Source organism: Mustelus asterias, chromosome 4 (assembly GCF_964213995.1).
Source record: "Mustelus asterias chromosome 4, sMusAst1.hap1.1, whole genome shotgun sequence".
Taxonomy (NCBI): Eukaryota; Metazoa; Chordata; class Chondrichthyes; order Carcharhiniformes; family Triakidae; genus Mustelus; species Mustelus asterias.
Genome location: NC_135804.1, coordinates 1,502,815 through 1,529,461, shown reverse-complemented (window position 1 = coordinate 1,529,461; position 26,647 = coordinate 1,502,815). Strand labels below are relative to the sequence as shown.

General features: G+C 46.1%; 2 protein-coding genes across 3 annotated transcripts in view; one reads left to right on the top strand and one right to left on the bottom strand.

Annotated features, from left to right (window-relative positions):
* Positions 1-12,875, top strand: part of cebpa (CCAAT enhancer binding protein alpha) — a 373,760-nt gene extending 360,885 nt beyond the window's left edge. Inside the window, exon 2 of the transcript XR_013497595.1 lies at positions 12,862-12,875. The gene's annotated coding sequence lies outside the window, so the exon portion shown is untranslated. The remainder of the gene's footprint in view (positions 1-12,861) is intronic.
* gpatch1 (G patch domain containing 1) overlaps positions 1-25,308 on the bottom strand; it is a 47,574-nt gene extending 22,266 nt beyond the window's left edge. Inside the window, exons 1-11 of one of the 2 annotated variants that reach the window (XM_078210503.1) lie at positions 25,214-25,308; positions 22,764-22,898; positions 22,421-22,506; positions 21,357-21,517; positions 16,827-16,924; positions 14,233-14,291; positions 11,765-12,010; positions 10,929-11,079; positions 10,749-10,828; positions 4,603-4,807; positions 30-302 (exon numbers count right to left, since the gene is read on the bottom strand). In XM_078210503.1, the coding sequence (XP_078066629.1) occupies positions 30-302; positions 4,603-4,807; positions 10,749-10,828; positions 10,929-11,079; positions 11,765-12,010; positions 14,233-14,291; positions 16,827-16,924; positions 21,357-21,517; positions 22,421-22,506; positions 22,764-22,898; positions 25,214-25,274 (1,555 nt within the window). In that variant the 5' untranslated portion in view covers positions 25,275-25,308. The remainder of the gene's footprint in view (positions 1-29; positions 303-4,602; positions 4,808-10,748; positions 10,829-10,928; positions 11,080-11,764; positions 12,011-14,232; positions 14,292-16,826; positions 16,925-21,356; positions 21,518-22,420; positions 22,507-22,763; positions 22,899-25,213) is intronic. The other variant, XM_078210504.1, reaches the window with a different exon arrangement.
* Between the last annotated feature and the right edge of the window lie 1,339 nt (positions 25,309-26,647).

The following is a 26,647-nucleotide window of genomic DNA, read 5'->3' as shown; positions in this document are numbered from 1 at the left end:
AGCAATGACTCTGATCTTGGCTAACTTACTGCTCTGTCCCGAGTTAAGCTTCTCCACATATTCCTCATATCTCTTCTGCTTCTCCGGATTCTTCAAGAAGGGTTTAAATTCACTCGAACCAGTGGCCCTTGCTCCAACAATTGCTGCAAGCTGTGAAGATCTGGGCTCCTCTGAGGCCAGGGCTTGGGGCCGATAGGATAGATCCCAGGAAGCAGGAGCACAGCTTGCAACTTGTTGCTGTTGCATGTCCTTCAGTCTCTCTTTGTCTTCTCCAGTTAGAAGCTCAAACACTGAGCGGGGTCCTGTTGGTACAGAAGAGTCCGTTACTGATTGCCTCCAACCCACAGAAACCACACAGGACGTAAATGACAGCAAATCAACATCACTTCATCAATGATGAACAACAACAAAATGTTGCATTTATATAGCACCTTTAATGATGCAAAACACCCCCCCCCCCCACTTCACAGGACCATTCTCACAAAAAATTGACACAAATCCACATTTACTGTTACTCCAAGTAAACCAAAAGCTGGTTCAAAGAGGGAGATTTTAATGAATTACTTAAAGGAGAAAGAGTCAGGGGGATTTAGGGAGGGAATTCCAGAGCTTGGGGTCGAGGCAATGGAGCCAATGGTGGAGAGATTAAAATCAGGGATACACAAGAGGCCAGGTTTAGAGGAGCCCAAAGACCTTGAAGAATTGTGGGGCTGTAATTACAGAGATAGGATGGGTGAAGCCATGGAAAGGTTAGAAACTAGGATGAGAATTTTAAAATCAAGGCAATGCCAGAACAGAAGCTGTCAATGATGTTACTGTGAAATTCCCCTAGTCACCACATTCCGGCCCTGTTCAGGTACACAAGAACATAAGAACTAGGAGCAGGAGTAGGCCATTTGGCCCCTCGAGCCTGCTCCACCATTCAATAAGATCGTGGCTGATCTTTTCGTGGACTCCACTCCACTTACCCGCCCGCTCACCATAACCCTTAATTCCTTTACTGTTCAAAAATGTATCTATCCTTGCCTTAAAAACATTCAATGAGGTAGCCTCAACTGCTTCACTGGGCAGGGAATTCCACAGATTCACAACCCTTTGTGTGAAGAGGTTCCTCCTCAACTCAGTCCTAAATCTGCTCCCCCTTATTTTGAGGCCATGCTCCCAAGTTCTAGTTTCACCTGCCAGTGGAAACAACTTCCCTGCTTCTAACTTATCTATTCCCTTCATAATCTTCTATGTTTCTATAAGATCTCCCCTCATTCTTCTGAATTCCAATGAGTATAGCCCCAGTCTAGAACATAGAACAGTACAGCACAGAACAGGCCCTTCGGCCCACGATGTTGTGCCGAGCTTTGTCTGAAACCCAGATCAAGCTATTTCCTCCCTATCATCCCGAAGTACTCCATGTGCCTATCCAATAGCTTCTTAAATGTTCCTAAAGTTTCTGACTCCACTATCCCTGCAGGCAGTCCATTCCACACCCCAACCACTCTCTGAGTAAAGAACCTACCTCGGACATCCTTCCTATATCTCCCACCATGAACCCTATAGTTATGCCCCCTAGTTACCACTCCATTCACTCGAGGAAATAGTCTATCCCCCTCATCATCTTATAAACCTCTATCAAATCTCCTCTCAACCTCCTCCGCTCCAAAGAGAAAAGCCCAAGTTCCCTCAACCTTTCCTCATAAGACCTACCCTCCAAACCAGGCAGCATCCTGGTAAATCTCCTCTGCACTCTTTCCAGTGTCTCCACATCCTTCTTGTAGTGAGGTGACCAGAACTGCACACAATATTCCAAATGTGGTCTCACCAAGGTCCTGTACAGTTGCAGCATAACCCCACGGCTCTTAAACTCAAACCCCCTGTTAATGAACGCCAACACACTATAGGCCTTCTTCACGGCTCTATCCACTTGAGTGGCAACTTTCAGAGATCTATGGATATGAACCCCAAGATCTCTCTGTTCCTCCACATTCTTCAGAAGCCTACCTTTGACCCTGTAATCCACATTTAAATTTGTCCTACCAAAATGAATCACCTCGCATTTGTCAGGGTTAAACTCCATTTGCCATTTTTCAGCCCAGCTCTGCATCCTATCTATATCTCTTTGCAGCCTACAACAGCCCTCCACCTCATCCACTACTCCACCAATCTTGGTGTCATCAGCAAATTTACTGATCCACCCTTCAGCCCCCTCCTCCAAGTCATTTATAAAAATTACAAATAGCAGAGGACCAAGCACTGATCCCTGTGGCACTCCGCTGGTAACCGGTTTCCAGTCCGAAAATTTTCCATCCACCACCACCCTCTGTCTTCTGTTAGATAGCCAGTTACCTATCCAATCGGCCAAACTTCCCTCTATCCCACACATCCTTACTTTCTTCATAAGCCGACCGTGGGGGACTTTATCAAACGCCTTACTAAAATCCATGTATATGACATCAACTGCACTACCTTCATCTACACACTTAGTTACCTCCTCAAAAAATTCTATCAAATTTGTGAGGCAAGACTTGCCCTTCACAAATCCGTGCTGACTAACCCGGATTAAGCTGCATCTTTCTAAATGGTCGTAAACCCTATCCCTAAGGACCTTTTCCATCAATTTACCGACCACCGAAGTAAGACTAACCGGCCTATAATTACCAGGGTCATTTCTATTCCCTTTCTTAAACAGAGGAACCACATTCGCCACTCTCCAGTCCTCTGGCACCACCCCCGTGGACAGTGAGGACGCAAAGATCAATGCCAAAGGCTCTGCTATCTCATCCCTTGCCTCCCAAAGAATCTTAGCATATATTTCATCAGGCCAGGGGACTTATCAACTTTCAGTTTATTCAAAATTGCTAGTACATCTTCCCTCCGAACATTTACTTCCTCCAGCCTATCAGCCTGTGACACCATCTCTTCCTCAAAAACATGGCCCCTCTCCTTGGTGAACACCGAAGAAAAGTATTCATTCATCACCTCTCCTATCTCTTCTGACTCCATGCACAAATTCCCACTGCCGTCCTTGACCGGCCCCAGCCTCACCCTGGTCATTCTTTTATTCCTCACATAAGAGTAAAAAGCCTTGGGGTTTTCCTTGATCCGACCCGCCAAGAACTTCTCATGCCCCCTCCTAGCTCTCCTACTCAGTCTCTCCTCATAAGTCAACCCTCTCAACTTCAGAATCAACCTAGTTAGTCTCTTTTGATTGAGAGTAAACTTGCTCAGAATATAAAAATAGATGTCAAAAGTTTCTACAAATATAAAACAAAAAAGAGTGGCTAATGTAAATATTGGTCCTTAGAGGATGAGAAGGGGATTTAATAATGGGTGATCTTATAGAAACATATAAGATTATGAAGGGAATAGATAAGATAGAAGCAGAGAGGTTGTTTCCATTGGCGGGTGAAACTAGAACTCGGGAGCATGGCCTCAAAATAAAGGGGAGCAGATTTAGGACTGAGTTGAGGAGGAACTTCTTCACACAAAGGGTTGTGAATCTGTGGAATTCCCTGCCCAGTGAAGCAGTTGAGGTTACCTCATTGAATGTCTTTAAGGCAAAGATAGATAGATTTTTGAACAGTAAAGGAATTAAGGGTTATGGTGAGTGGGTGGGTAAGTGGTGTGGAGTCCACGAAAAGATCAGCCATGATCTTATTGAATGGTGGAGCAGGCTCGAGGGGCCAGACGGCCTACTCGTGCTCCTAGTTCTTATGTTCTTATGTATCTTACTTTTCTTTATAGCTTTTTTCGTGGCTTTCTGTTGACCTTTAAAGATTTCCCAATCCTCTAGTTTCCCACTAATCTTTGACACTGAGGGAGAATTTAGCATGGCCAATCCACCTAACCAGCACGTCTTTCAGACTGTGGGAGGAAACCAGATCACCTGGAGGAAACAGGGAGAATGTGCAGACTCTGCACAGACAGCAACCCAAGCCAGGAATCGAACACGTGTGCCTGGCGCTGTGAGGCAGCAGTGCTAACCCGCTGTGCCACTGTGCCGCTCCACCATGGGGGTCTTCCTGTGATGTAATGAGAGGGACTTCCACTCAATGCTGAACATAGTCCCTCTGCTACAGATCAAAATATAAGCAGTTTAATGTTGTTCCCTAAACCCATGTCCAGCCTTCATGTGTTAGAATGGCAATGCCAGCAGGTTCTTTCACCCTGAGCACAAAGTGCAGGCTGACACCCCGAGCACAGGTGAGAGAGTGCTGCATTGTTAAAGGTGTTGTCTTTCAGATGATACTTTAAAATCAGGGCCTGATCTGCCTCCTCAGGTGAATGTAAATGATCACACGGCCATTATGTGATGAAGAATGGGGGAATCTCTCCCATGTACTAGAAAATATTTATTCCTCAACCATCGTCAATAAAACAGGTCGCTGGGTCATTATCAGTTTGTGGAATCTTCCGGAGCAGAAACTGGCAGTTATGTTTTCCAGCAGTAACTACATTTCAGAAATACTTTCGGAAATCCCAAGGTGCTATAGAAATGCAAGTTTACTATTTTGTTAGATTGGAGAGGTCTAGTGTATTTCAGATCAATGTTGCTGTTTTTCTGCTGTATTTTGGTATGATGGTTTTTTGAGTTGCTGAGGATCCCTGTACCTTGCAGAGCATCTTCCCCAAGCAGCTCTCGTCTCTGTGTTGCGTTTAGCTGGTGCCGGCCCTTCGGTCCCACCTCAGTGCTGAGCTGTCCTGCTGATGCCCCGAGTGCCTGTGCCATTGCGGAGCTGACAGTTCCTGGTGCCACCACCGGCCGGAAGTAGTGAACAGGTCTGTAATCCCTTGGCAGATCAGGAGGGCCGTAAACCTGACAGAAAGAGCAAGGTGTTAGTCTGTGAGAAACCTTCTCCCTGACTTCCCCACACACACAGGCTCCTGGCTCTGCTGTAGCTGTGTCAGTGGAAGCCCGGTGTTAATACGTTGCACAGAAGGAAAATGATTTACTGCCAATTCAATCTCAGCACAATCAGTGTTCTGGAACCTTTGTGTAGGTGCAACCAGCAACCACACTGTACACTTGCTAATCATATATCATCAAACCAGAGAATGATACAGCACAGAGAAAACATTCAACCCATTGTGCCTGTGCTAGCTCTTTGAGAGAGTAATTGAATTATTCCCACTCCTCCAGCTCCTTCCCCATAGCTCAGCAAATCTCTCCTTTTCAAATATTTATCCAATTTCCTTTTGAAAGTTATTATCGAATCTGCTTCCATCACTCTTTCAGGCAGTGAGATCACAACAACTCACTGTGTAAAGAATATTTCTCCTAATCTCTCCCTGGTGTTCCGCAGGGCTCTGTACTGGGGCCTCTGCTATTTGTGATATATATAAATGATTTGGAAGAAGGTGTAACTGGTGTAATCAGCAAGTTTGCGGATGACACGAAGATGGCTGGACTTGCGGATAGCGAAGAGCATTGTCGGGCAATACAGCAGGATATAGATAGGCTGGAAAATTGGGCGGAGAGGTGGCAGATGGAGTTTAATGCGGATAAATGCGAAGTGATGCATTTTGGAAGAAATAATGTAGGGAGGAGTTATACAATAAATGGCAGAGTCATCAGGAGTATAGAAACACAGAGGGACCTAGGTGTGCAAGTCCACAAATCCTTGAAGGTGGCAACACAGGTGGAGAAGGTGGTGAAGAAGGCATATGGCATGCTTGCCTTTATAGGACGGGGTATAGAGTATAAAAGCTGGAGTCTGATGATGCAGCTGTATAGAACGCTGGTTAGGCCACATTTGGAGTACTGCGTCCAGTTCTGGTCGCCGCACTACCAGAAGGACGTGGAGGCGTTAGAGAGAGTGCAGAGAAGGTTTACCAGGATGTTGCCTGGTATGGAGGGTCTTAGCTATGAGGAGAGATTGGGTAAACTGGGGTTGTTCTCCCTGGAAAGACGGAGAATGAGGGGAGATCTAATAGAGGTGTACAAGATTATGAAGGGTATAGACAGGGTGAACAGTGGGAAGCTTTTTCCCAGGTCGGAGGTGACGATCACGAGGGGTCACGGGCTCAAGGTGAGAGGGGCGAAGTATAACTCAGATATCAAAGGGACGTTTTTTACACAGAGGGTGGTGGGGGCCTGGAATGTGCTGCCAAGTAGGGTGGTGGAGGCAGGCACGCTGACATCGTTTAAGACTTACCTGGATAGTCACATGGAAAATACCTTTAAGACTTACCTGGATAGTCACAATGGAGGGATACAAACGCTTGGTCTAGTTGGACCAAGGAGCGGCACAGGCTTGGAGGGCCGAAGGGCCTGTTTCCTGTGCTGTACTGTTCTTTGTTCTTTGGTCATTTTGTCAATAACCTTAAATCTGTCTCTTCCGGACATGGGTCCAGGAGGACCCAATATTAGCCCGGTGGGGTGGAATAGCCATTGACAGGTCTAGCATGAGCAGTGCAGGTGAAGCGAGGACATTATTCAGGATACCTGTCTGTGCTCTGTGGGTTTTTGTTTGTGGCTTGGTGGTCCTGGAGAGGAAACATGGGATGCTGCCAATAAAGCAGCAACCTCAGGAAGGATATATTGGCGATGGAGGAGGGTTCAAATTCCTGAATGCAGAAGATGGAGGGGTGATCAAACCAAGGTGTTTAAAATGATACAAGGATTTGGTAGAGTAGATGGAGAGAAACTATTCATAGGGTATCAGGGCATGTGGAGAAAAGGCAAGTAGATGGACTGGAACTACCATTCAGCCATGATCCAACTGAATGGGAAAGAAGCTCGAGGGGCCGAATGGTCAATACTATAGCAGCAGCCTAAAGAACAAAGAACAGTACAGCACAGGAAACAGGCCCTTCGGCCCTCCAAGCCTGTGCTGCTCATTGGTCCAACTAGACCAATCGTTTGTATCCCTCCATTCCCAGGCTGCTCATGTGACTATCCAGGTAAGTCTTAAACGATGTCAGCGTGCCTGCCTCCACCACCCTACTTGGCAGCGCATTCCAGGCCCCCACCACCCTCTGTGTAAAAAACGTCCCTTTGATATCTGAGTTATACTTCGCCCCTCTCACCTTGAGCTCGTGACCCCTCATGAACGTCACTTCTGATCTGGGAAAAAGCTTCCCACCGTTCACCCTTTCTATCCCCTTCATAATCTTGTACACCTCTATTAGATCTCCCCTCATTCTCCGTCTTTCCAGGGAGAACAACCCCAGTTTACCCAAGCTCTCCTCATAGCTAAGACCCTCCATACCAGGCAACATCCTGGTAAACCTTCTCTGCACTCTCTCCAATGCCTCCACGTCCTTCTGGTAGTGCGGCGACCAGAACTGGACGCAGTACTCCAAATGTGGCCTAACCAGCGTTCTATACAGCTGCATAATCAGACTCCAGCTTTTATACTCTATACCCCGTCCTATAAAGGCAAGCATACCATATGCCTTCTTCACCACCTTCTCCACCTGTGTTGCCACCTTCAAGGATTTGTGGACTTGCACACCTAGGTCCCTCTGTGTTTCTATACTCCTGATGGCTCTGCCATTTATTGTATAACTCCTCCCTCCATTATTTCTTCCAAAATGCATCACTTCGCATTTATCCGGATTAAACTCCATCTGCCACCTCTCCGCCCAATTTTCCAGCCTAAAGGATCTGGCTTTAAACTTTCTGCCACCCTTCAGAGAGCTGGGCCAGATTGATATCAACAACTGCTTTTTATCTTAATGCCTACAATTAGAGGAAAAGTGGGTGGCCCCAATTCTTTAATGCAAAGAGATTAATCCATATTGTTCCAATGTTTATTGTTCACTCGCCTATCGAATATAACTAAAATAGTCAATTACTCGGAGCCTCTCTCGAGGATAGCCCAATATTGAAAAGCTATAACAACACGGTGGAGGACACAAATAGTTTGCCAAATATTAACGATAGAGGGTTGGCAGCAGGAGAAATACTTAATACAATTAATGTTACCAGAGAGGCAGTGCTGGGTAGACTAAGGGGACTGAAGGTGGATAAGTCCCCGGGTCCGGATGGAATGCATCCCAGGGTATTGAAAGAAATGTCAGAGGTAATAGTGGATGCGTTAGTGATTATTTATCAAAACTCGTTGCATTCTGGGGTAGTGCCGGTTGATTGGAAAACGGCTAATGTTACGCCGCTGTTTAAAAAAGGAAGGAGACAAAAGGCGGGTAACTATAGGCCGGTCAGCTTAACGTCTGTAGTAGGGAAAATGCTGGAATCCATTATTAAAGAGGAGATAGCAGGGCATCTGGATAGAAATGGTTCGATCAATCAGACGCAGCATGGATTCATGAGGGGAAAGTCGTGCTTGACGAACATGTTGGATTTTTATGAAGATGTGACTAGGGCGGTTGATGGAGGAGAACCGGTGGATGCGGTGTTTTTGGATTTCCAAAAGGCGTTTGATAAGGTGCCCCATAAAAGGCTGCTGAAGAAGATTAGGGCACACGGAGTTGGGGGTAGTGTGTTAAAGTGGATTGGGGAATGGCTATCCGACAGGAAGCAAAGAGTCGGAATAAATGGGTGTTTTTCCGGTTGGAGGAAGGTAACTAGTGGCGTGCCGCAGGGATCGGTACTCGGGCCGCAACTATTTACCATTTATATAGATGATCTGGAGGAGGGGACGGAGTGTAGGGTAACGAAGTTTGCAGACGACACAAAGATAAGTGGAAAAGTGAATCGTGTGGAGGACGGAGAAGATCTGCAGAGAGATTTGGACAGGCTGAGTGAGTGGGCGAGGATATGGCAAATGGAGTATAACGTTGAGAAATGCGAGGTTATACACTTTGGAGGAAATAATAACAAATGGGATTACTATCTCAATGGAAACAAATTAAAACATGCTACCGTGCAAAGGGACCTGGGGGACCTTGTGCATGAGACGCAAAAGCCCAGTCTGCAGGTACAACAGGTGATCAAGAAGGCAAATGGGATGTTGGCCTATATTGTGAGGGGGATAGAATATAAAAGCAGGGATGTCTTGATGCACCTGTACAGGGCATTGGTGAGGCCGCAGCTGGAATACTGTGTGCAGTATTGGTCCCCTTATATGAGGAAGGATATATTGGCATTGGAGGGAGTGCAGAGAAGGTTCACCAGGTTGATACCGGAGATGAGGGGTTTGGATTATGAGGAGAGGCTGAGGAGATTGGGTTTGTACTCGTTGGAGTTTAGAAGGATGAGGGGGGATCTTATGGAGACTTATAAGATAATGCGGGGGCTGGATAGGGTGGAGGCGGAGAGATTCTTTCCACTTAGTAAGGAAGTTAAAACTAGAGGACACAGCCTCAAAATAAAGGGGGGTCGGTTTAAGACAGAGTTGAGGAGGAACTTCTTCTCCCAGAGGGTGGTGAATCTCTGGAATTCTCTGCCCACTGAGGTGGTGGAGGCTACCTCGCTGAATATGTTTAAAGCGCGGATGGATGGATTCCTGATCGGTAAGGGAATTAAGGGTTATGGGGATCAGGCGGGTAAGTGGTACTGATCCACGTCAGATCAGCCATGATCTTATTGAATGGCGGGGCAGGCTCGAGGGGCTAGATGGCCTACTCCTGCTCCTATTTCTTATGTTCTTATGTTCTTATATAATACCACAAGAACTGAAAAACATCTACCAAATAAAGAGATTGCAGAATGGAGGGGTAAGAGTGTATATCTCAGACGGGGGAATCACATAGCCAGAGCTGGTGTAGTCACAGTTCACCATTATAATCCCTGGCTTCCAGAATCATAGAACCATTCAAGCACAGAACAGGCCCTTCAGCCCATCGAGTCTGCATCAACACATTAGAAACACCTGAACTCCCACCTAATCCCATCTGCCAGCACTTGGCCCATTGCCGTGAATGTTATGATGTGCCAAGGGCTCATCCAGCTACTTTGTAAAGGATGTGAGACAACTCGCCTCCACCGCCCCCCCGAGGCAGCGCATTCCAGACCGTCACCACCCTCTGGATAAAAAAGTTTTTCCTCACATCTCCCTAAACCTCCTGCCCCTCACCTTGAATCTATGTCCCCTTGTGACTGAGCCTTCAACTAAGGGGAACAGCTGCTCCACTCTGTCCATGTCCCTCATAATCTTGTGCACCTCGATCAGGTCGCCCCCTCAGTCTTCTCTGCTCCAATGAAAACAACCCAAGCCTATCCAACCTCTCTTCATAACTTAAATGTTCCATCTCAGGCAGCATCCTGGTGAATCTCCTCTGCACCCCCTCCAAAGCAATCAGATCCTTCCAGAACCCTTCACCTAGACATTGGACAGATAATGGTACTCCCCAGATCTCAGAGGCACTTATTGATGGCCAGTGGTATTGGAACAGAAAAATATCCAGCCTATTACTCAAAACTGACCCCCAACCAATGTCAGTGTCTTCAGAAACGACACAAGAGCAAAGGTAAGAGTGATTGCCTGTTACCACCATGTTAATGAGTTACATACAGCACAGAAACAGGCCATTCAACCCAACTGGTCCATGCTGGGGTTTATGCTTCACTGAGCCTCTTCCTATCCTACTCCATCTACCTCTATTAGCATATGCTTCTTTCTATTCCTTTCTCCTTCTGTGCTGATCTAGTTCCCCTAAAATGCATCAGTGTCTATTCACTTCAACCACTCCCTGTGGGACCAAGTTCCACGTTCTCACCACTCTCTGGGTAAAGAAGTTTCTCCTGGATTCCCGATTGGATTGATTATTTACTGATTGTCCCTAGTACAGGCCTTCTCCACACGTTGTAAACACCAGCACACTGATAGGAGAACAGACAATAAAGCAACTACCTTTTTGTCTTTAGTCGACTTGGATCCCAAGGAGAAGCCCTCCAATATTTTTCCGATATATCCCATCTGAGGCTCCAAACCTGTAACATGCAAGGTCTAGTTTAAATTAACTATGCAGGGTCTATTTGTGCCCCAAGGCATCCGGCAGGAACCTCCCTTACCCACGCTGCACCCACTCACCTTTTGCTTTCTTCTTGTATTGCTGTGGCGCTGTCCAGCCGTACAGCCCATCATTTGGCTCTTCCTCTCTCAGCACCGTATCGTACTGTGATAATGTATCCCTGGCATAAATATCATCATCATCTTCCTCAAGAGCACCCACACCAAATGCCTTTCAAATAAATAAAAAGAACATAACTTCAGTGTGGCATTCTGGTGCCTGAGCTGGTCACTTTGCCAGGATTCCAGGCACTTTTACAAACGGGCAGCATGGTGGCACAATGGTTAGCACTGCTGCCTCACAGTTCCAGGGACCTGGGTTCAATTCCCGACTTGGGTCACTGTCTGTGTGGAGTCTACACATTCTCCCCGTGTCTGCGTGGGGTTTCCTCCGGGTGCTCCGGTTTCCTCCCACAGTCTGAAAGACGTGCTGGTTAGGTGTATTGACCCGAACAGGCGCTGGAGTGTGGCGACTAAGGGAATTTCACAGTAACTTCATTGTAGTGTTAATGTAAGCCTTACTTGTGACTAATAAATAAACTTTAAACTTTTCAAATGATGGAACTGAAGCCTCAGTAAAGTCAGTCAGTGCGAATCTACCTGGGCCCCCTGTAAGTGGTCAGGTGGGGGGGACCTAACAACGTAATTCATTAAAAGCTAAACCTTTAGGAGCATCTTGAGGATGAGAAAGGTGTTTTTACAAACCATCTTTCCCAACCCCTCACTGCTTGTCCAACCTACAGCATTGGAGGAACAGAAATTCTGGTGCATCCCTGAATTCCTCCAGTCCCCCAAAGGCTGTTATGTGTTCATTTCTTTAGAAGTAGGGCCAAAAGCCAGTTGTATTCATAGTTCACCTGCCCAGTGATGCCGAGTTTTCTCCCCTTGCTGGACTGCACATCGCCCAGTAGAGTGCTGGACCTGTCGGAGTCTGTGTTGAACATGTTAATGGACTCTTCTCTTGACGCTCCATACAAAGCCCTTCGAGGATCAATCCCACTGTATCCAATTCCGTGCCGGTCATCCTTTGGTGTGAACTCCATCATCATCACGTCTTTTGGTGCAAAGGTGACGTTTTCAGGCTGATACTCATCCTCTTCCTCCTGGAAGAAAAAACAAAGTCAACACTTGGGTTCCCTTCAAATTACCTCCGGGTTTTGAAATTATGACATGACATTAAAGATAGGGAGAATTTTGGTACAAAATAGAGTGGATTCTCAGAGGCTTTTACCCAGGGCTGAAATGGTTGCCACAAGAGGTCACAGGTTTAGGGTGTTGGGGAGTAGATACAGAGGAGATGTTAGGGGTAAGTGGAATTGGCTACCGGTAGCGGTGGTGGAGGCGGATTCGATAGGGTCTTTTAAGAGACTTTTGGATAAGTTCATGGGAGTTAGTAAGATAGAGGGTTATAGGTAAGCCTAGTAGGTAGGCACATGTTCAGCGCAACTTGTGGGCTGAAGGGCCTGTTTGTGCTGTAGCTTTTCTATGTTCTATGTTCTAAAATGCTTTTGAGCATTTTGGAATGGGAGGAGGCTACTGAGCCCCTGGAACTTGTAGCACCATTCAATTAGATTATGGTTAAACTGCATCTTAATGCTATTTGCCAGCCTTGGCTCGCTGCCTCTCAATACTCTTGCATATTGGTTGTGAAATCTGTAACTGAGCCTCATCTTTATCTGCTTTCTGGGGGGATTTCCATTCTTCTTTGTCTGACAAAGAGCTTCCTGACATCACCTTGTTTTCATTTATTTGTGGGACATGGGTGTCGCTGGCTGGCCAGCATTTATTGCCCATCCCTAGTTGCCCTTGAAAAGGTGGTGGTGAGCTGCCTTCTTGAATCGCTGCAGTCCACATGCTGTGGGTTGACCCACAATGCCTTCAGGGAGGGAATTCCAGGATTTTGACTCAGCAACAGTGAAGGAACGGCGATATATTTCCAAGTCAGGATGATGAGTGGTTTGGAGGGGAACTTGCAGGTGGTGGTGTTCCCGTTTATCTGCTGCCCTTGTCCTTCTAGATGGAAGTGGTCATGGGTTTGGAAGGTGCTGTCTAAGGATCTTTGGTGAATTACTGCAGTGCATCTTGTAGATAGTACACACTGCTGCTACTAAGGTGGTGGAGGGAGTGGATGTTTGTGGATGTGTTGCCAATCAAGCGGGCTGTTTTGTCCTGGATGGTGCCGAGATCCTCGAATGTTGTTGGAGCTGCACCCATCAGGCAAGTGGGGAGTATTCTGTCACAATCCTGACTTGTACCTTGTAGATGGTGGACAGGCTTTGGGGAGTCAGGAGGTGAGTTACTCATAATAAGAACTAGGAGCAGGAGTAGGCCATTTGGCCCCTCAAGCCTGCTCCCCCCTTCAATAAGATCATGACTGATCTTTTCGTGGACTCAGCTCCACATACCCACCCGCTCACCATAACCCTGAATTCCTTTACTGATCATCAGAGTATTCCTAGCCTCTGACCTGCTCTTGTAGCCACTGTGGCGAATGGCCTCAGTCTAAATACTATCACATATTAAGCTGATCTTTCTTCACACCATATCTGTAACTGTAACACTATATTCTGCACCCTCTCCTTTCCTTCTCCCCTATGTACTCTATGAACAGTATGTTTTGTTTGTATAGTGCACAAGAAACAATACTTTTCACTGTATCCCCAATACATGTGACAATAAATCAATTCGATTCTTATTCTGGAATCCTCAGCTGAGGAAACAGTTTCCCTATCAGGAAACACAATCAAATCATTTCATAATTTTGAACAACTCAATTTGATCAGTCGAGGCGATGGAGTCTTCTCCACTCCAGGGATTACAATCCAAGTGTCTGCACCCTTCCTCAAAATTTAATCTGTTTTGCTTCAAACATCATTCTGGTGACTCTGCATTTGCACCCCCCTTCAGGGCCAATATATTCCCCTTCAACTACGATGCGCAGAGCTCAATACAGAATTCTAGACCGGCCCTAACCAGAGCTTTGTAGATCTGGAACATCACCTCCACCTCTTTGTATTCCTGTCTCCTTCAGATAAGGCCAATATTCCATTAACTCCTAATTATTTTTTGCACCCCTCCTCGAGCTTTTAGTGACTTCTGTAGTTGGACCCCTCAACATCTTAGCTCTCCCACAGTCCTTAACTTCTTACCATTTAGATAATAATATGATCGATCTTTCTTAGGTCAATGGATGAGTTTACACTTCTCCACATTGAACATACATTAAGATCACACAATGGAGCCCTGCAGGGAATGAAATGCTAAACTATTAAAAATGGGGAATCGTGAAGTTTAGACACACAAGAGTCAGGACTCTGCAACATACCTCTGATCCATTCAAACCTTCATCAGGCAAGGAACACCCATACACCCTCACACCTGTACCTGTGTGTGCAAACAAAACAGAAACAGTAAGCGACCAGTCCTACAGCCGTTCTGGCAATGTTCTATGTATTACGTAGATAGTAACTGGACAACAGATGGCTGGGGGCCCAGAGTGATCACCGGGTCTGTGCCAAGCTGGCAGAGTCCAGTGCAGGCTGCGATGCTACAGTGAGCCCAATCCCTGGGGCAGGAGAAAATCAGGTGGAGTTCCTACTCCTGATCATAATTTGTTTACTTTTAGAAATGGGTAAGAAATGCAGACGACACCAGACACCATAAATTTAAGATGGTCACCGATAAATCCAATAGAGAATGGAGGAGAAATCTCTTTAGCGAGGGTTAGAATGAATTCTTTTCCAGAGGGAGCAGTTCAGGTGGATGGCAGAGATACTTTTTAGGGAAGCTAGATAAACATGAGAGAAAAGGAATATTGCTGAAAAGACAGACATGATGTCAAAGGTTTTTGTCCTGCACTCATCAGGGCAAAGGGTCGTTGGTAGGTTAAGTGAATGTGTACAGTTCTGGGTATCACACTATAGGAAGGACGTGAACGCATCGGAGAGAGTGCAGAAAAGGTTTACAAGAATGGTTCCAGGGATAAGAAATTCAGTTATGAAGGAGAGATTGGAGAGGTTGCGACTGTTTTCCTTGGAGAGAAGGCGGCTAAGAGGAGATTTGATAAGAGATGTTCAAAATTATGAGGGGGCTGGACAGAGTAGACAGAGAGAAACTGTTCCTGCTCAGAAAAGGATCAAGAATGAGAGGGCACAGATTTTAAAGTGATTTGTAGAAGAAGCAAATGTGATGTGAGAAAAGTCTTTCACACAGTGAGCAGTTTGGAATGCTCTGCCCGGAAGTGTGGTGGAGGCAGCTTCAATCAGGCATTCCACAGGGTGGTCGAATTTACTTGTATAGAAACAATGTGCAGGGGTAGAGGGAAAAGACAGGGGAATGGCACTGAGTCATGATGCTCGTTTGGAGAGTTGGTGCGAACATGATAGACTCCTGCGCCATAGCAATTCTGTGATTCTATTTGAAACGTTAATTCCGTTTCTCTCTACAGATGCTGCCTGACTTGCTGAGTATTTCCAGCATTTTCTGTTTTTATTTCAGATTTCCAACATCTGCAGTATTTTGCTTTCCTGTCATCTTCCTGTTTAGAGCTCACTTCAATGCCCTAACAGTATGAATCATTCACTCCTGCAGCCATACACTCACCATCCACATGTTCCTCCACTCTAGAGGATCAGAAGGACCTTGGGGTCCGGGTCCATAGGACTCTAAAATCAGTCCCGCAGGTGGAGGAGGTGGTTAAGAAGGCGTATGGTGTGCTGGCCTTTATCAATCGAGGGATTGAGTTTAGGAGTCCGGGGATAATGATGCAGCTATATAAGACCCTCGTCAGACCCCACTTGAAGTACTGTGCTCAGTTCTGGTCGCCTCATTACAGGAAGGATGTGGAAAAGATTGAAAGGGTGCAGAGGCGATTTACAAGGATGTTGCCTGGATTGAGTGGCATGCCTTGTGAGGATAGGCTGAGGGAGCTCGGTCTTTTCTCCTTGGAGAGACGTAGGATGAGAGGAGACCTAATAGAGGTATATAAAATGTTGATAGGCATAGATCGGGTGGACTCTCAGAGGCTTTTTCCCAGGGTGGAAATGGCTGCTATGAGAGGACACAGGTTTAAGGTGCTGGGGTGTAGGTACAGGGTAAGTTTTTCACACAGAGGGTGGTGGGTGAGTGGAATCGGCTGCCGTCAGTGGTGGTGGAGGCGAACTCAATAGGGTCTTTTAAGAGACTCCTGGATGAGTACATGGGACTTAATAGGATGGAGGGTTATAGGTAGGTCTAGAAGGTAGGGATGTGTTCGGCACAACTTGTGGGGCCGAAGGGCCTGTTTTGTGCTGTAGTTTTCTATGTTTACCTGTCCAATCAGTGGTACAGAGAGCAATCCAGAGATTAGCACCATTGGGGGTTGTTTATCAATCTAGTTCTTGAATCCTCATACAGATTTCTACTTGCCAGCTGTAGCTCAGTGGATAACAGTCACACTGGAGTCAGAGGATTGTAGGTTCAACTCCCACTCCACAGACTTGAACACACAATCCAGGTTGACACTCCCAGAGCAGCAAGAGGAAGTGCTGCATTGTCTGAGGAACTGCCTTTTGAGTGAGACATTAAAAGAAGACCCCATCTACTTCTTAACGTGGATTTAAAAGTTCCATGACACTATTTTGAAGAACAGGGGAATATGTATCCTGGTCAACATTTATCCCTCAATCAACATTGCTAAAACAGATTATCTGGTGAATATCACGTTGCTGTTTATTGCAGTTTGCTCTGCAGAAATGGCTGTCACACTTACAACAATTCAACAGTGACTAGACTTCAAAAAGTACTGATTTTGAGTTTAAAGCTAAAGAATGTCTTGAGGATGTAAAAGGTGCTACAGAAATGCAACTTCATTCTTACATTTATCACCTTGAGTTCTGGAACCAGTCTGAAAATGAGCAGTGATATTGGGGTATTTCTTACCAGATTGTTGTCTTTGAGGCTTCCTCTTCACACGTGGTCCAAGCCCTTGTCCTTCCTTCCAGCCCATTTTCCGCAATAATTGCACACCAATTGTTATCCTGGATGAGAGTGTGGACACATTACGTTCTTGAATTAATTCACGGGTAACCATTAGCCAGGTCATGACAGTGTCAGTGAGAGTGAACCACTGATCACTGCAGCACACCAGACCAGAGGTTAGTCAGTCTGCCCCACAGGAGGAGGACATCGCTCGCCTTCTGGCTCTCCAGCTCCCTGCCCTGCTCCAACAGACAATCCTCCAGTGCTGCTCCAGTTTGAGAACACGTTATAAGAGCTTTGAAACGTAAATCACTCAGGCCTCAGCTGTGGAGGAGCATGCTGAATTTCAGTGGTGTGGATTTTGCTGAACAAGCTTTACAGTAACCCCTTGGGGACACAGTGAGTGACCAAGAGACGCCCCCCCCCCCCCGCAAAAGACACACAAACTCATGATCTCCAGAGGCACATCCTGCTCAAGATCAGGGTAACTTCAATATCAACAAGATTACAATTCCAGAGTTCCCTCCCTTCCTAATATTACAGTCTCTGAAATTAAACCAATTCATTTATTTCAGTGTCTTTGAGGGATTGGGTGCTAAATGTAGCCCCCTCTCTCCCCACTTACAGCACACTCCAGACTGGAAATGTGCTGGGCTCAGTCCTCAGTCGAGATTGATGTTCTCAACTGGACAGTAGGCAGGATGATATTAAAAGAGAAAATGCTGGAAAATCTCAGCAGGTCCGGCAGCATCGGTAGGGAGAGGAAAGAGCTGACGTTTCGAGTCCGGATGACCCTTTATCAAAGGGTTATTCAGGATGATATTGTTCACTGCAGTGACCCCAGGGTTAGAGAGAGAGTGGAAACAGTGAAGATGGAGGTAGAAAATTACAAGCTATAGAACATTACAGTGCAGTACAGGCCCTTCGGCCCTCGATGTTGCGCCGACCAGTGAAACCAATTTAAAGTCCATCTAATCTACATTATTCCAATATCATCCATATGTTTATCCAATGACCATTTAAATGCCCTTAATGTTGGCGAAAGTTACTAGCTATATTAATAGATTAAGTGGATGCGTCAAATTAATTTCAATAAAGGCATTTGAGAGATCATCCACTTTGGACTTAAATACTTTCTAAATGTTGAAAAGCTCGAAAGGAGGTCCAAAGAAACTCTGGGGCCAATCGCACAGATCATTAAAATGTTTGAACAGGTAAAAATATCAATCAAAAAGGCTAATGGAATGCTGGCCCTTAAATCTAGAGCACTAGAAACAAGGGGGTAGATATACAAAGCCCTGGTTAGGCCACTTCTGGATTTACTATGAGCAGTTCTGGGTGCCACACTTTAGGAAGGATATATTGGCCTTGGAGTGAGTGCAGCTGGACTTACCGGAATGATCCTTGGAAAGGTTAAATGATGAGATATCTCACAAATTAGGACAGTATCCCCTGGAACTTTGACAGTTAGGGGGTGATTTCATTAAAGTTTTCAAAATATCAAGCACAGCAGGCAGGGAGAAACTATTTTCTCTGGTTGGAGAATCTAGAACTCGGGGACATTGTCTAAAAATTAGAGTCAGACTGTTCAGGAGTGAAATTAGATGTATTTTTTCAGACGGTGGTAAGTTTGGAACTGTCTTGTCAAACAGCAATCGATTCTAGATAAATTGTAAATTTTAAGGGATATGGAGTATGTGGAGGCAGGTCACAGATCAGCTTTGATCTCATTGAATAGTGGAGCAGGTTTGAGAGTTTAAATTGTCTCATTCTGTTCCTATGTCTTCCTTTCTATGTCCTGTGATCCCAGTTAGAGAAAGAGGAAATCACCCTGGTTCCTGCTGCAGATCGCTGCTTGGTGATCTCTGCTGCAAATTGAGCTCATGTGGATGTTGAGAGATGACAGTACCCTCTCCACAATAACCCAGGGACCTAATGGGTGTATATATAACCTTACAATCTGACAAGCAGAGAGGGGCAGTCACTTCAAGGAATGATGGCAACAGCTGAAGGGAAAAGAAGCAAAGTAACAAGTATCCGATGATTGGTCTCTTAGGACTTGCACTTTTTTTATGCTCCAAGTACTGCTCTCAAAACTCATCCTTCTTGCTCACTTTTTTGTGAATCAGCCTCTCCCACTGTCAATGTGTAAACTCGTGGTAGTTAACTGTAATGATTTGTATCTAACATGAGGATTCAGCTTTCTGGCTTTACATCATACAAATCACTCTCACTCTCTCTCTGGGAATGAACCTTCAAGAAAATGCTTACAATCTCCCCATCCGACAAACGTACAGCACCAATCCATTTAGAATCATAGGATCACAGAATCCCTACAGTGCAGAAGGAGGCCATTCGGCCCATCGAGTCTGCACTGAAAACAATCCCACCCAGGCCCTATCCCTTTAAATCCATGTATTTACCCTGCCAGTCCCCCTGACACTAAGGGGCAATTTAGCATGGCCAATCAACCTAACTCACACATCTTTGGACTGTGGGAGGAAACCGGAGCACTCGGAGGAAACCCACGCAGACACGGGGAGAATGTGCAAACTCCACATTGACAATGAGGCAAGCCAGGAATTGAACCCGGGTCCCTGGCGCTGTGAGACAGCAGTGCTAACTTTGTACTGATGTATTTGAAGTTTACAATGGTCATTTGTAATCTTTGAAGAAGATTAGGGCACACGGAGTTGGGGGTAGTGTGTTAAAGTGGATTGGGGACTGGCTATCCGACAGGAAGCAAAGAGTCGGAATAAATGGGTGTTTTTCCGGTTGGAGGAAGGTAACTAGTGGCGTGCCGCAGGAATCGGTACTTGGGCCGCAACTATTTACCATTTATATAGATGATCTGGAGGAGGGGACGGAGTGTAGGGTAACGAAGTTTGCAGACGACACAAAGATAAGTGGAAAAGTGAATCGTGTGGAGGACGGAGAAGATCTGCAGAGAGATTTGGACAGGCTGAGTGAGTGGGCGAGGATATGGCAAATGGAGTATACCGTTGATAAATGCGAGGTTATACACTTTGGAGGAAATAATAACAAATGGGATGACTATCTCAATGGAAACAAATTAAAACATGCTACCGTGCAAAGGGACCTGGGGGTCCTTGTGCATGAGACGCAAAAGCCCAGTCTGCAGGTACAACAGGTGATCAAGAAGGCAAATGGGATGTTGGCCTATATCGCGAGGGGGATAGAATATAAAAGCAGGGATGTATTGATGCACCTGTACAGGGCATTGGTGAGGCCGCAGCTGGAATACTGTGTGCAGTATTGGTCCCCTTATATGAGGAAGGATATATTGGCATTGGAGGGAGTGCAGAGAAGGTTCACCAGGTTGATACCGGAGATGAGGGGTTTGGATTATGAGGAGAGGCTGAGGAGATTGGGTTTGTACTCGTTGGAGTTTAGAAGGATGAGGGGGGATCTTATGGAGACTTATAAGATAATGCGGGGGCTGGATAGGGTGGAGGCGGAGAGATTCTTTCCACTTAGTAAGGAAGTTAAAACTAGAGGACACAGCCTCAAAATAAAGGGGGGTCGGTTTAAGACAGAGTTGAGGAGGAACATCTTCTCCCAGAGGGTGGTGAATCTCTGGAATTCTCTGCCCACTGAGGTGGTGGAGGCTACCTTGCTGAATATGTTTAAAGCGCGGATGGATGGATTCCTGAGCGGTAAGGGAATTAAGCGTTATGGGGATCAGGCGGGTAAGTGGTACTGATCCACGTCAGATCAGCCATGATCTTATTGAATGGCGGGGCAGGCTCGAGGGGCTAGATGGCCTACTCCTGCTCCTATTTCTTATGTTCTTATGTTCTTATGTATTGAATTGTATGAAAATAAACAGATAAGAGAGGTGATGGCCTCGTGGTATTATTGCTGGACTATTAATCCAGAAACTCAACTGCCAGTTTGTACTAGTCTTGAGCAGAAACTGTTCTAGACCCTGGTTCAAATCCCACCAAGGCAGATGGTGGAATTTGAATTCCATAAAAAATATCTGGAATTAAGAATCTACTGATGATCATGAAACCATTGTCGATTGTCTGAAAAACCCATCCTTTAGGGAAAGAACTCTGCCGTTCTTACCCGGTCTGGCCTACGTGTGACTCCAGGGCCACAGCAATGCGGTTGACTCTCAATTGCCCTCTGAAATGGCTGAGCAAGCCACTCAGTTCAAGGGCAATTAGGGATGGGCAATAGATGCTGGCCAGCCAGCGACGGCCATGTCCCACAAATTAATTTTAAAAAGTAAAGAAACTTCTCTTTCATTATAAAATGTTTAGTTTTGACAGGTGTCAACTATTCGAGCATTCCCTGCACCCCCCCATGCTCCATAGAGACTGGACTGTCTGCAGTTTAGCCCTTCACAGTGTCCTCTTCACGAGACAGACAGAGCCTCTGTTACATGGAGTTAATTCAGTGGGTAATCTGCTCAAGACCAGCACAGTCTGACACTTGAACTCTCCCCTAAATACCCCCTCTCACTTTGCTGGGGCAATCATGTCATCCAATATAGTGGCTCCGGGAATGGGAGCAGCCACGCTTGCCAAAGCTCGTGACTTCTCCCGGATCTTGTCTTTAGCCTTCGAGGTAAAGTCATCTGTTGTCGTTATTCCTTTTGGTGCAATTCCATGCTCCTTGAGATCCTAAAAAAAATTGATAAAAATCATAGAATCTTGCACCACCAAAAGAGGCCAATCAGCCCAACTTGCCTGTGTCAGCTCTGAAAGATCTATCCAATTAGACCCACTCCCCTGATCCCCTGCAAATCTTTGCTTTTCAAGCATTCATTCAATCCTTTGTTGAAAGTTACAACTGAATCATCTTCCACTGCTCTTTCGGTGCATTCCAGATTGTAACAACTTCTTTTATATTCATTAATGGGATGTGGGCATCTCTGGCTAGACCAGTATTCATTGCCCATCTGTAATTGCCCTTGAGAAGCCAATTGGGGATGGGCAATAAATGCCGGCCTAGTCAGAGGTGCTCACACCCCATGGACGAATAATTTAAAGAAACTGCTACAATCACTTTACTCACCGAATGAATAAAATTCTACTCATGTTGCCTCTGGTTCTTTTGCCAACCTCCTTGAATCTGTGTCCTCTGCTAACTGACTTTCCTTCTACTTAAACAGTTTCTCTTTCATAACCCTTTATAACTGTCAACCTAGCAAATCTTTCTTTAACCCCTCTCTGCTCTAAGAACTGTCTCTTCACAGGTAAAACATTGACTGAAGGAAAGTGAGAGGGCTCCAAAGATCAAACTCCATCCCTCCCTCCCTCCATGTGGAATAGCCATTCTCCTACTGCCTGTTGACAGGGAGACCATGAAAGCAGCATCATTGATCATCTCCACAAGATGCTGCACTCCAGGCTCTGAACAGAACTGAATGTTGTCCTACACTCTCCAAAACATAACATGAGGTACCCCTTTCTCAAACTCCTGAGCACACTCTGCACATTACTTCAACATGACATATCTGTGCACTGAATTGATCTGAACATGACCATCCACCCACCAGCACAGATCAACAAAACTCAATGTACCTCTTCATCCATGAAGTGTTCTGGACTGAAGAGCTGCGTCTCTGTCTTCTGCTGCCGTGAAGATATGAATGTTGAAGGCGCCCATCCTACAGACACAGTAACACCGTTGGGTTTTTACAACAATTGAGAATAGCTTTCAATTCCAGATTTTATGAATTTAGGCTTTTTGAAAAGCCATCACACAACACCTGGGTTGAGAATTCCTTTCCCTTTAAATTGATGGAGTGGTTCATTTGTTTGTTGCAATTGGCTTAGCGCCTCTGTTAAAAAAATAGCTACAGGAGCTTAGAAAACATTTGCAGCTTAAAGCCAAGGAGTTTCACTTCAAGGAAACATCTCTTACCTTCTTTTGATCCCACTGAGTTGAAATAACCAGCGGAAAAGCCCCCTGTGAATGCCCCGTGAAAGCGTTTGTACCTCCCCTTCTCATCCTTGACTGTCTGCTCCTGCAGAGGAACTGGTTTCTTTGTTGATTCATCTTAGAAACAAAGAGTTGAAATTAAAACATCACAAGTCTTAATTCAATTGTTTCACTCCCTGCTGACAATGACCCACTGGCTCTTGTCCAGATTATGTCAAATCTCACTGAGGAACCACAGCCCTCACCTCTCCAAAATCATCAATATTCACATCTTTTTGACTCTACCCTTTGGTTATAGACAGGCTCTCAGTTTCAGACCTATCCTCAGCCAAATGTCCTCTTCAAGCTTATCTCATTGATAAGAAACATCTGTCCCTCCATTAGTTGGTAATCTGTATAATTCATCCTCTTCCTTCACACTGCTTTACAAAACTAACGTTATGATTTATCATAAGGGAAATTAATTACAAAAGTAGTGAGGTTAAGCTTCAGTTGTACAGTGAGATCACATCTGGAGCATTGTGTACAGTTTTGGTCTTATTTAAAGATGGATGTAAATGTATTGGATGCAGTTCAGAGAAGGGTTATCAAACTAATACCTGCAATAGGCAGGTTGAGGAGAGGTTGGAGAGGTTAACTTCGTATCCATTGGAGTTTAGAAGAGTAAGAGGCAACTTGATTGAACATCTAAGATCCTGAGGGATGTTGGCAGGGTGGATGTGGAGAGGATGTTTCCTTTTGTGGGAGAATCTAGAAGTCACTGTTTAAAAATAAGGGGTCGCCTATTTAAAACTGAGTATTGTAGATTTTTTTTCTCTCGGGGAATTGAGACCCTTTGCAGGTCTCTTTCTCAAAAGGATTTTGAATATTTTTAGTGAAGTAAAGTTTATTTATTAGTCACAAGTAAGGCTTACATTAACACTGCAATGAAGTTACTGTGAAAATCCCCTAGTCGCTACAGTCCGGTGCCTGTTCGGGTACACTGGGGGAGAATTTAACACGGCCAATGCACCCTATCCAGCACGTCTTTCGGACTGTGGGAGGAAACCGGAGCACTCGGAGGAAACCCACGCAGACCCAGGGAGAATGTGCAGAGTCCGCACAGACACTGACCCGAGCCGGGAATTGAACCCGAGTCCCTGGCGCTATGAGGCAGCAGTGCTAACCACTGTGCCACCCCAGCTATGATTAAATAGTGTAGCAGGCCCGAGGGGCCGAATGGCTTGCTCCTTTGTTCCTTTACCACCAAGACCTCCATTTAAAAAAAATGTTATTCTGCTCGGTGCTTGATTTGGGAGAGAGGTCCGCCACAAAATCCTGTGGGTGAGGGGAAAGGCTCACTATCCTTCCTGTGCCATAAGGAGAGATGGAGATTGCCAACATTTGTCAAGGTGATGGGGGGGTGTTTAAGGTGTTTACTAGGATGATGTGGGGGGATTCCACCATGCAGTTATGAAAACCCTCCCGGGCCTTAAGTCTGATCCGTCCTCCAAGGAGGTATTTATCCTCTCCCCCTGGGGTATTTACCCTCTCCCCCCCTTTCACCAGGGGCAGTTGCCCACTCCCCGGGGGCAGTTGACCACTCCCCCCTCTCCCCGGGGGTATTTACCCTCTCTCCCCGGGGGTATTTACCCTCTCCCCGGGAGTATTTATCCTCTCCCCGGGGGTATTTACCCTCTCCCGGGGGTATTTACCCTCTCCCCCCTCTCCCCGGGGGGTATTTACCCTCTCCCCCCTCTCCCCGGGGGTATTTACCCTCTCTCCCCGGGGGTATTTACCCTCTATCCCCGGGGGTATTTACCCTCTATCCCCGGGGGTATTTACCCTCTCCCCGGGGGGTATTTACCCTCTCCCCAGGGGTATTTACCCTCTCCCCCCTCTCCCCGGGGTATTTACCCTCTCCCAGGGGGTATTTACCCTCTCCCCCCTCTCCCCGGGGGTATTTACCCTCTCCCCCTTCCCCTCAGGGGTATTTACCCTCTTCCCAGGGGTATTTACCCTCTCCCCGGGGGTATTTACCCTCTCCCCGGGGGTATTTACCCTCTCCCCCTCTCCCCGGGGGTATTTACCCTCTCCCCAGGGGTATTTACCCTCTCTCCCTTCCCCTCAGGGGTATTTACCCTCTCCCCAGGGGTATTTACCCTCTCCCCCTTCCCCTCAGGGGTATTTACCCTCTTCCCGGGGGTATTTATCCTCACCCCGGGTAGATACTCTCTCTCCGGGGGTTTTTACCCTCACCCCGGGTAGATACTCTCTCTCCGGGGGTTTTTACCCTCACCCCGGGTAGATACTCTCTCTCCGGGGGTTTTTACCCTCACCCCGGGTAGATACTCTCTCTCCGGGGGTTTTTTCCCCTCACCCCGGGTAGATACTCTCTCTCCGGGGGTTTTTACCCTCACCCCGGGTAGATACTCTCTCCCCGGGGTTTTTACCTTCCAGCGGTTCCAGCGCGGAGCCGAAATAAACAAAATCCTCATCTTCGTCATCTGCCATTTTGGACAGGTAGCGTCACAGGTCAGAGTTCACTGAGGGTCAAAGGTAACCAATCACAATAGGGAGTAAGAATAGAGAATTAAAAGGGGGTAATAATAGGGGAACACAGGGGGTAATAATAGGGGAAACACGGGGTAATAATAGGGGAAACACGGGGTAATAATAGGGGAAACACAGGGGGTAATAATAGGAGTAACACAGGGGGTAATAATAGGGGAAACACAGGGGGTAATAATAGGGGAAACACGGGGTAATAATAGGGGAAACACAGGGGGTAATAATAGGGGAAACACAGGGGGTAATAATAGGGGAAACACGGGGTAATAATAGGGGAAACACAGGGGGTAATAATAGGAGAAACACGGGGTAATAATAGGGGAAACGGGGTAATAATAGGAGAAACACAGGGGGTAATAATAGGGGAAACGGGGTAATAATAGGGGAAACACAGGGGGTAATAATAGGGGAAACACGGGGTAATAATAGGGGAAACACAGGGGGTAATAATAGGGGAAACACGGGGAAATAATAGGGGAAACACAGGGGGTAATAATAGGAGAAACACAGGGGGTAATAATAGGGGAAACGGGGTAATAATAGGGGAAACACGGGGGTAATAATAGGGGAAACACGGGGTAATAATAGGGGAAACACAGGGGGTAATAATAGGGGAAACACAGGGGGTAATAATAGGGGAAACACGGGGTAATAATAGGGGAAACACGGGGGTAATAATAGGAGAAACACGGGGTAATAATAGGGGAAACGGGGTAATAATAGAAACACGGGGTAATAATAGTGGAAATGGGGTAATAATAGGGGAAACAGGGGGTAATAATAGGGGAAACGGGGTAATAATAGGGGAAACACGGGGTAATAATAGGGGAAACACAGGGGGTAATAATAGGGGAAACACGGGGTAATAATAGGAGAAACACGGGGTAATAATAGGGGAAACACGGAGGGTAATAATAGGAGAAACACAGGGGGTAATAATAGGAGAAACACGGGGTAATAATAGGAGAAACACAGGGGGTAATAATAGAAACACTGGGTAATAATAGGGGAAACACTGGGTAATAATAGGGGAAACACAGGGGGTAATAATAGGGGAAACACTGGGTAATAATAGGGGAAACACAGGGGGTAATAATGGGGGAATCACAGGGGGTAATAATAGGGGAATCACAGGGGGTAATAATAGGGGAAACACTGGGTAATAATAGGGGAAACACTGAGTAATAATAGGGGAAACGCAGGGGGTAATAATAGGGGAAACACTGGGTAATAATAGGGGAATCACAGGGGGTAATAATGGGGGAGTCACAGGGGGTAATAATAGGGGAAACACAGGGGGTAATAATAGGGGAAAC